Source organism: Leucopleurus acutus, assembly GCF_964270905.1.
Source record: "Leucopleurus acutus genome assembly, chromosome: 17".
NCBI classification, from domain to species: Eukaryota; Metazoa; Chordata; class Mammalia; order Artiodactyla; family Delphinidae; genus Leucopleurus; species Leucopleurus acutus.
The window spans coordinates 45,727,404-45,738,137 of NC_139159.1; the positions used below are offsets into that span (position 1 = coordinate 45,727,404).

Consider the following 10,734-nt stretch of genomic DNA (forward strand, 5'->3'; position numbering starts at 1 on the left):
GACCAATAACAGACTGCCACCTGTGACATCTATAATAGAGGTGTGTTCTATAGAACCCATGGGAACAGAAGGGACAAAGTACACATCTGCCTAGGTTGGAGAGTATGTTAGCTTCCTGTGACTGCTGTAACAAATTAACACAAACCTGGTGGCTTAAAACCACAGAAATTTATTCTCTCACCGTTCTGGAGCCCAGAAGCCCCAAATCAATTTCACTGGGGTGAAATCAAGATGGCAGGGCCCACATACCAAGAAGTTCAGTTGCTAGTTCATAGGGTATGCATATGTCTGGGTTTTATAATTACTCACAAAGATTTTTCCAAAATGTTATATAGAAGTAAATAACATTTCCAGGTGCCTCTCTCCCCCTCCAACACTTGGTGTCTTGGTATTGTAATTTTTTTTAAGTTTAGCTATTCTAGAGAACCTCACATCTCATTATGGTTTAAATTTCCATTTTTATAATGACCAATGATGTTGAACCTTCAGATAATCTTATAAACCACTTGGCTCTCTTGTTTCATTAAATGTTTTTCCAGACTGTCCAATTTTTAATTGATGGTGGCAGTCTTTTTGTACTTGACGTGTAAGAGTACTTTATCCCCAATATGATTTCTTTTTGAATATATGCATTCCGTACAACTTTTCTCACTCTGTGTCTTGCCTCTTTTTGCATAGAAACTTTTAAGTAATAAACGGACTTAAATATACTCTATTGATGAAGTAAACTTATTGATCCTTAACTTTATGTGTGGTACCCTTTATATCTGGGTTAAAAGGTCATGAGAAAACTTCCTACTTTTTTTTCTAGAAGCCTTATTTTAAAATAACATTTTGCATACAGGTGCACAGACTGGAACTTGTTTGCCTATAGTGTGATATAAGGCTCTTTCGCTGTTTCCAATTTACTGTTTACCTAATCTGTTTAGTTATTAATTTCAGTCATTAAAATTTTTATTTCAAGGATTAAAGAAAAAAAAATGGCAGGGACACACTCTCTCTAGAGGCTTTAAGGGAGAATCCATTCCTTGCCTCCCCCAGTTTCTGGTGGCTGCTGACATATCCTTGGATTATGGTTCTATCACTCTAATCTCTGTCTCTGTGGCCACATTGCCTTCCTCTTCCATATGAAATCTCCCTGGGTCTTCCTCTTATAAAAAGATACATGTGACGGCATTTAGGGTCCATCCAGATAATCCAGGATAATCATCCCACCTCAAGATCTTTAACTTTAATCACATCTGCACGACTCCAGTACAGCTGGACTGGAGAGGCAGGCAGGAGGCTTTTCGTGCCATGGATCTGCTGGTGGTGCTACAACATGCAGGACTCTAAACCAGAGAATGTTAGGTCCAGCCGTGACTTTTAGAAGACTCATCCTGGCTACAGTGTGGAGGATGGACTAGGAGGGAGCAAGACAGGGAATAGGAAAACCAATTAGGAGACACTTCGGGATCTCGGAGAAGAAGTAGGGGAAATGTGGAGAGTTAATTACAACAGGGCCACAGAGGAACAATATTCATATTCGTCGCAGCAAACACTGGAGGCAACCTGAAATATGAAATGCTTTTTAGATTACCGAATGGGTTGGACTATTCTTACCACTAATCTCCTTTGCCCTTGTAGATAATTACGTTGTCTGCAATACTAACCCAAGCTAAGTTAAAACTATAATCCCATACGTGAAAAAGAAAAATTTTCAGTCAGGAACAGAGTTTTAATTTGTTATCTTGGTTTTTGTATGTTATACGGTTATTGCCTTTCTATCCTGAGAAACTCTCATGACACTGGATCCAAATCTGGTGATTTAGAGCCAACAGAACAGGTCAGGGTTACATACCACAGTATATCGTTGCTATTCTACAAGCTGTCCCAAGCCAATTTTTAATCAACCTTAAAACCTAGGCAGAAAAGCCCAACATATTGCCTTTCCATACAATTAAGCACTATTACATTTTGTCTTTTACTCGGGAACACATTTACTTACATAACCGTACATTCATTATTTTAAAAAACCGAACTCCATTAAGGATAAGCCTTACTAAGCTTACTAAGAAGCCACCATGTTTTTTTGCTTTTGAGAAATTTAAGTTGCAGCAGAGCAAATTTATGGGAAAAATTTAATAAGACATCCTTTGGGGGCTTTTAACACTTGGTTAAAAGGAGAGCAACAATAGTTAAGGAAGGTGTGATATCACTTAAGGAAATCTTAAACTTTGTTCTATTACAAAACAAATCAACCCCGTTTAACACTGGAAAGGCGAATCTTTGAAACAAGGACAGACATGCTGAACACAAAGAATGCGATTGTTTGCATCCAGATTAAGATGAGGTCCCCTTACTTTCAAATTTTTTAAGAACATATTCATAATAATAATTTTAAAAATCTGTCATCTTCTGTTTCCAAAGAAGCAGGATTGCAGGCTGCCTCTCGCAGGGCCAGCCCAGGGTTTGCGAGAGGCTTCCTACCCTAAAGTTGGAAACTTGGGACCTCACTGAATGACAGCTCTTTCCCCAACACCTGCTTAGGTTTCAAGAGTACATGTCCGTTTTGAGAGTAATGCCTGCCTTGCACTCTGGCTGTATTTTGCCAGCTCCATCCTCCTGGAGACTGAACTCTAGTGTCTATGTCAGGCCCCAGCCACTGGGTGAGTTTGTGCCTCGATATGGGGGAGGGATCATGACATTGCCACTCACTGACCTGCCAGGCCACCCACCAGATCAGATCTTTCTGACATCAAGGCAGGAATCAAGTTCAAATTTTCTCCTCTGGGACCCTGTGACTTGGACTCTTCATTGCCTCTAAAGGGTCAGTCCTCATAGCCAAGATAATTTCCCCCATTCCTGGCAAAATTCTCGCATCCCACTGGTCCAGCAGGCGGGTTCCAACATACTTTATGATCATCCCACATATGATACCCCTAGGACTCATCGATGGTGACTGTGATTTGGGTCTGCAAGTATAGTTCAAAAGACTAATAAAATGCTGTACATGGAACTCAGAATCATTCTCTATTTTACGGCTGTGGCAGCTGCTTGTAAGATGAGGTCTGCTCGTACCTTGCTCACAAACAATCACTCATTTCTCCACTGCTGTGACTCAGGCGGCCATATCCAAAGGTACATCACACTATTTCCTCTTCTGCTTTGGCTCTCTTTATTTACAATTACATAACTGTACTATGTTAGTCCTGGAAGCACAATGGAAGCAATCCATCAGATTATATAAGCAAGGGTAGCTTCACACCAGCCCTTCAAATGTTGTTTTTCAAGTATTTCAGAAGCAGTCTCTCTATCTCACTTTCACACATACACATTGTACGTTGTATAATGTACATGTGATATAATTTATGCATATCACACGCATATGTATGGCTACGGTTTGAGGACGCAGTCCATGTTTTCCGATTTGTTTGATATCACTACCCAACACTGTTCTGTTGAGAAGGACCCTCTGCTTGTGATTTTTATTGAGTGGAATGTTGGTTGCATTTTGGGCCCTCATTGTCAATTAGCTGATCAAGATTAATGTGGGCTGTGACAAGAGGGAACATAGTGCTGCTGTCTCCCAAACAGCCCCAGAACAACCAGAGCCCTGCAAGTCCAAAAGCTGAAGAAGAAATAAAGACCCCCCCAAGAATTCACGGGATTCTCCTCAAGCTTGAATGACATACCAGCAATGCTGACATGGCTGGTGTGGACCCAGAGTTCTTCCGGCCTTCCACGTCATCCAGACTGATTAATTTCCTCTATTACTTAAGCCAGTTAATGTTAGGTTTCCTGTGACTCGAAAACCAAAGCCTCTTAACTTACAAAGCATTCTTGGTAGGGAAGCCAAGTTCAAAAGCCAGAAGAGAGACGGACTCCCGTTGCAAGCTAAAGAAGTCAGGCCAGGGGTCCAAGTTACTGAAAGGAGAAAATTTGAGAGGTGCCGAGAAGGTGAGGGGGTGGCTTAGGAAACAAGAGCTGGGGCTGTTGGCAGGCCTCAAGACGACCTGCCATGGCCAGGGTGGGTCTCTGAAGGAGTCACGCCAGGACAAACGCAATATTTGGTGGTGTGGAGCTCATGACTAAACATCTGCTAGCCTGTGTTTACACGAGCCTGTATTTACTCCATGTCTCCCGATGGGTGCCAAAGATGACAGGAGACCATGCTGGGAGTGACCAAGGACCAGGCAAGTGACAAGGTGAAGCAAACGTACAGGTAGGTACACGCTGAGAATTATGTGGAGGGGAAGTGGAGTGTTATCTGCCAGCCTCCAGGCAATTAGGACACTCTGGTGGACCAGGACAGACCGGCCAAGAGCTCTGACTTTATGTAAAATGTAATTCTGTTGGACGGAACACGTGGGGTAGGTTAGAAAAGATGTAAACTGAATAGAAGAATGTTGGACCTTCGGAAAACAAAAAACCCTCAAGCTAAAATAAATAGCATTTAAGTCTTAACACTAACACGGCATGAGCCTTCGCAAGCTGGGGAGCTGGTCCTGCTTGGGTGGTTAAACTATAGTCAATGTCTGAAGACGTCATCACACTACTGCCACCAAAACCTGTCAGCTGTTCCCAGGGCTACACATCCATCCACCCCATCCCTGAATTCTGGAAAGTGGCATCAGACATGGGAGAAATCTTCACCTTAGTACTTCAAGATAACAAGTGTTCCAATTAGGAAATTACTGCAATCAGGAAGTGTTCTGTAATGTGAATATGTTTGGAGAGTGAAGGGGAGGCAAACATCAAAGGGAGTGAGGAAGGCAGTGGATGTAGAGAAATCAGTGGTTTTAGATTAAAGAAAACAGAATTACATCACATAACTGACATGATTTCTCTTATTTCCATTTATAATGAGTTAAGTACAATAATTATTCATTATTAGAAATATGTATTTTATGACATTTCCTATAATATAGGTTGACTGTAATACTTCTAATAATAGCTAGTGTTTACTGAGTGCTTTCTATGTGTCTGGAACTATTTGATATACATTATCTTATTTTATTCCTACATCAACTTTATAAGGTATGTAGTGTTATTACCATTTCAATAGAGAAAGACAAGATTTGGAGAAACTAAGAAAATTGCCAACGCACCTAGCAAAGAAGCTGAGCTTTTTAGACCACACTATCCTTGAACAAAAAGGATGGCTTAGGGGAATGTCATCCTTTCCATGGTAAACTCTCAAATGCCACTTTGAACAATCACCAACATTTTATAAAGAAATTGTTTAAAAAATTCTCCTAAGGAAACAAAATGAATATGGCATACCACTTCCCACACCATCTGGGTAAAACATGCAAGTTGAACAGTCATAGCAATCCTAATATTTTTTAACATCTTAAAATTGTAGAATATAATAGATACAGGCAACTGTAAAGAAAATGATATAGATGAACAATTTACTAAAATGAATTATTATAAGGCCAATACCCTCATAACAGCAACCAGATCAAGAAACAGAAATTGGGCGCCCACCCAAAGACCTCCCTTTGCCTCATCCCATCCCATCCTCTCCCTTCCCCAAGGAAACACTGGCCTGATTCCATGGCAATCACTTCCTTGCTTTTCTCTATAGTTTTATGACCCAAGTGTGCATCCCTAAACACTGTGAACGAAGGCTGTCTTTTTTCCTAATAGGTCTTTTAGGTGTATTTTAATCTACAGGTTCTCCCTCTATCCTTGCTCTCCTTTTTTTTTTTCCCTTGTAAAAATGATTTTTGAAGAAACCGAGCCACAGAAACCTGTAAACTGAAGTTTCCCACAGCCTGAACTTAGCTGATTGCATTAATGCAAATATTATAGCTGGTTAATATAAATCAAGCCGTAAAGAGGATATCAGGTAGATTTAAAGGCAAACACGTGGTGTGACAAATTCACAACAGCATTAAGAGTCTGTTCCTCTAATAAGGACCATGGGATGATGATGATGATAATGATTAAAAAAGCTTTGATACAGTTGCTTTGAGGTAATCATTTTCTTCCTTCCTTCTTTTTGCTGCCTTATACATATATCTCGAAGAAAATGTAGTAAAGGGAAAATGCCATGTTGGATACATAAGGATGGCAAAAAAAAAAAAAAAAAAAAAAAGAAAAAGAAAGAAAGGTCGGTAAGTATAAACAAAACAAAAAAGGGATTTTTCTTGGGAAGGAAATGGAAAGGACCAGCAACCTCTACCTGGCCCTTTGGTTATTTGTAAGTTTTGGCACTTTTCTTTCTCTAAGAGGCAATCAGATGCAGCGACCAGCAGAAAGGAGATAAACGGTAGCAAAGCAAAATCAATAAAAGGGCAATATAAAACTCAATGTGATTTTTCTTTAGTACAGTGAGACAAGCCATATTCATTTTCTCCTACCACGTTCTTTTCAAGTCTTAGTTTCTAAGCAATGGCCTTCAGGCATGGAATAAAAATAGCTTTGCAGTTAAATCTACTTGCTGTAAGATCCGGGGGCAAGTTATTTAACACAAGTTTCCTTACATGAACAGTGAGGATAATATGTACCTTACGAGGTTGTTCGGGGCTCCAATGAGATAATAGCTATAAAGTGTCACATAGTAAATGCGTAACAAATGTCTCTTCGATTCGCCTCTTCCCTGCCAAGTTGTATCAATTTTCCTCTAAATATGTTGACTTTAAAAATTCAAGCCATTGAACATCAAAAGTTCAAATAAAGGACATTAAAAAAATCTAAATTTTTCATTTCACCCTATGCAGAATAAACCTTTCTGACAGTGTCTTCGTGAATTTAGATATTTAGCAACATGGATAAACTTAAAGAAACAGCCACAAAACCCCTCTTTCACAATATTCCCACGTTCATCCTTTCCTGTCCATTCCCTCTACAGCCTTGCCGGATTGGCACTTATTTATTCAACCAGATAGCATGAAAGAGTCTGGGGATCTTCTATTCTAAGCCTAATTTTACCAGTAAGGAAAACTGAAGCCCAGTGTGACGCCCACGTGAACTCCGCCAGTTGACAGCAGAAACTAGACAACAGCCTCTAACGCTGGTTGCAAATTAAGCGCCTACAAGGCGAGTAGGTAAAACAGGTGAGAGCAAAGAGCGGGGCCTAAGTGGGGAGCACGGTTGTTCTAAACAGTGAACTCCCCCTCACGGTTATCACGTGCGAAAGAGGGCCAAGTTGCTGGCACTTCTAATATTTAAACAGTTCATGGAAACTTGAAACCTTATATATAATCTACTCATTTTTAAACACTGGCAACGTATTAAACATTTTCTAAACCTCTCTGCAGTTTGACACAAGATACGTCTACGGGCTGGATTCGGTCCATAGCTAGCCAGTTAGAGGCCTCTGCATCCTGCTAACCCTAATTTGTGTGTTCGTTTTTTTTCTTTTGGCTGCGTTGGGTCTTCGTTGCTGCACGTGGGCTTTCTCTAGTTGTGGCGAGTGGGGGCAGAGCACGGGCTGTAGGTGCACGGGCTCCAGTAGTTGTGGCTCACGGGCTCTAGAACACCGGCTCAGCAGTTGTGGCGCACGGGCTCAGTTGCTCCGTGGCATGTGGGATCTTCCCGGACCAGGGCTCAAACCCATGTCCCCTTCACTGGCAGGTGGATTCTTAACCACCGAGCCACCATGGAAGTCCCTGACCCTAATTTAAGTGTCTTTAATTTGCTTTGATCCTTTTACTCCCTCTTTGAAAAACCTTCAATGGCTCCCCACTGTCTACCAGATTTAGTCCAAACTTCTTTACCTGTTGTCCTTCATGGCAATCCATGACAATATCTAAGACCCGAAACTGTATTTCCACCTTCCAGTCAGTATCAGTTTTCCACTGCAACCAGAATGGCCACTGACTTCTACTCTAGGTACAAAAATGTTCAGAAGGGCACCTGCTCAGACAGCGTGGGCTGCTCCTTGGTCTCCCGACTTTTCCCTTTCTTGGAATGCTTTCCACCTGTGACTCCCATCAATGAAACTCTGTCTTTAGGTGTCCAGCTCAAATACTACCTCTCCACAAAACATCCTTGATGGCCCCTGCTAAAACCCACCTTGCTCTGAATTCCCAAAGGACTTTATATTCTTCACACGACACTTAAAACATACTGCCTTGTTTCACAGTTACCCGCATAGCTCGTTTACCCAAGCACCTAATAACATTAGGAAGGAAGGAAGGGGTTGAGTCTAAAGACTATGTTGAATATCCCACAGTGATCTGTACAAAGCACGGAGCTCAGTAACCATCTTAGAAACATTATTTTTTATACTGAAAACTTGTGGATGAAACATAAAGAAAATACCTTTGTAGAACTTTATTGCATCTATACTTGTATGGGTAGACTCCTAAGAGATGCAGATGGAGCAAAGGCCTCACTTCCCTGATTCCCTAAAACATTTTCCCCACTGAACTTCTACTTCCTACTTGTTTTGGGATTTCTTCCTCTAGAAGCACTCACATCTTTGCCTTAGACGACACTGATTCTAAGCGGGCACTGTTAAATATTCATCTGTCACCTGAATGGTTTCAGGGAAGTTGGTCTTTTTCTGTGAGTAAGGTTAATTTATCAGATCTCATGGTTGTCTCTTGGAAAGACACAGAAAGCTGGGCTATCAGTGAACAGACACTGTTCAAACATTTCAGTAGTGATAAAACTTATTAAATCCTGGCTATCCAGCAATCAAGGTTAGTTTCGAGTCCTAAACTTTCATCTCTTATTTTGTTTTCCTGGAGCCACTCCCATTTTCAGCCATCTGTATTCAGTTAGTGTCCAAAAATAAAAGAAAAATTAGATTCCATTTTATTTCTACTGGCCTGCCCAGCACTAGAGGCACTCAATAAAATGTTTGCTGAATGAATTTTTAAAAATCAATTTTTACTTTTGTTTAAAAACAAATGCAGTCCCTGAAAGGATAAAATACCATAATCTTATAAGATAGTCTAAGTTTGCATAATAATGGGAAAAGCTGATATAGTCTTACCTCAAACTAGCTATGCTTGGGTGTCAGCTGGGTAGTTTCAATTAGCATATCCTGGATACACCCTTTCTAACCTGTACAATTCTATATTGTCAAAGGCAAGTTAAGCCTTGCAAACATAAAGTTAAATTCTCACATTTATCACATGAAAAGCTGTGTTTGGTGTCAGAGAGCCAAGATGATCTTGAATTCCAGGAAACATTAAAGAAAACTAATGACTGCAGGGGTTTCCACTCTGCAAACAATGTTTTCTCCTGTTTTGGATGATGCCATGGTAGGTCACATTTACTCTTTAATTCCTTTACCAAAAGACAAAATATCATTCTTAAACTTTTATTGGGAGTGCTTCTAGCATAAGCATATTATAATATGCTTTATAACATATGCTAGCATAAGCATAGTGTAACAGATATGCTCAAAGAACTTCCCATAAAAAGCAATTCTTGTCTTTGTAACTCCTGTGGGTGGAAGCAAGGAGAAATGGAATCCAATAGGCTCTGTGCCCCCATTTTTCCTATTTTAGTATGTTTTGTGGTAAAACAGACTCAGAGTGATACTGTCTCCTCTGTTGAATACTAATAACGTGAACATGCTTGTTTTGTCTTTATATAAGTAAATTATCTTCCGTGTTGGTTTTGAAAACAAAATTTTAACATTTCAGAAACTAACATTCGAAACACTTTTCAAGCATAAAAGGCTTCGAGGCCTTTGATTATTGGTAAAATCCCTGATGTAGAACAACAGCAACAAATATTTTATAATTATATTGTTGTAAAATAAAAAGAACCATTGATTTGTTAAAGAACAAGAACAAAGCAACACCCATATGAAAACAGAAGGAAGCTTGGAATCGACCATATCAAGATCACTTGCACCCACTAGAAAGAACAGAAATACGGCTAGAGGAAGGGCTTTTTTTCTTATCTTAAACCAAGCCCCAAATAAATGGACAGCTCTAATCCTCTTTGATTCTGTTAAACGTGTATTTCCAGCGTACATGCACGTTGTTGAGGCTCTCGACGTTTCCCCAAAGCGCCGGTGAAAAAGGAGTCTGGCAATCGCAAGCTGAGAGCACCAGCGATCCTCTCGCCGCAATGGAAGAGCTGTGCTGACACACTGGGGACTCATACACACGCACACGCTCAGAGCATCCGCACAGAGGTGACATTTGGCGGCCCTTAACGAGTTCTCTGATTCGGGGAACAGAGTGTCACTTATTTTTTTTGAACTGTAAAATGATCCTGGCGGGTGGGGGGGCGGATATGGGTGGAGGAGATTCGCCCCGCACTCCTAGAATCATTCCGGGAGAAGAAGGCGGATTCAGGCCGGAGAGGCGGGACGGTTGGGGCCCCAGAGGCCCATGACCGCAGACCTGTGCGACCCGCTCCCAGGGATCGATGCCCAGGAGAGGCCGACCAGGGCTTCCCGCTCTCCCAAACGAGGGGCAGTGAAGTCAATGTGTGGTAACATCATGTCAGCTCTGCCCCACTTGGACAGCACGGTGTCCTTCCGAGAGTCGGCGGGAGAGCGGCCGAGGAGCCGGAGGCGCCTCGGCACCACCCCGGTCCCCACCAGGCGGCGGGGCGGCCGGCCCTTACCTGGTTCCGGCGGTACCAAGCGCCCGACAGGGAGCCATTGCCGGCGCCCAGCGCCCCGTACGTGAGGTTCCGGGACAGCTCGTCCAGGGCGGCCGAGGCGGCGGCTCCGGGGCCCCTGGGCGCAGGCGCCGCCATTAGCTCTCGCTCCCCGCGCTGGGACTCGGGCTCCCGCCTCCTCCCGGCCCGGCCGCACAGCACGGCGCC

At 42.1% G+C, this 10,734-nt stretch overlaps 1 protein-coding gene across 5 annotated transcripts in view; it reads right to left on the bottom strand.

The window, feature by feature from the left end:
* The window catches only part of NIPAL2 (NIPA like domain containing 2), a 74,811-nt gene extending 64,077 nt beyond the window's left edge, over nt 1-10,734 (bottom strand). For 4 of the 5 annotated variants that reach the window (XM_082858700.1, XM_082858698.1, XM_082858699.1 and 1 more), the window contains exon 1: nt 10,531-10,715. In XM_082858700.1, the coding sequence (XP_082714826.1) occupies nt 10,531-10,665 (135 nt within the window). In that variant the 5' untranslated portion in view covers nt 10,666-10,715. Of the gene's footprint in view, nt 1-10,530 lie in introns of all 5 variants that reach the window. The other variant, XM_082858702.1, reaches the window with a different exon arrangement.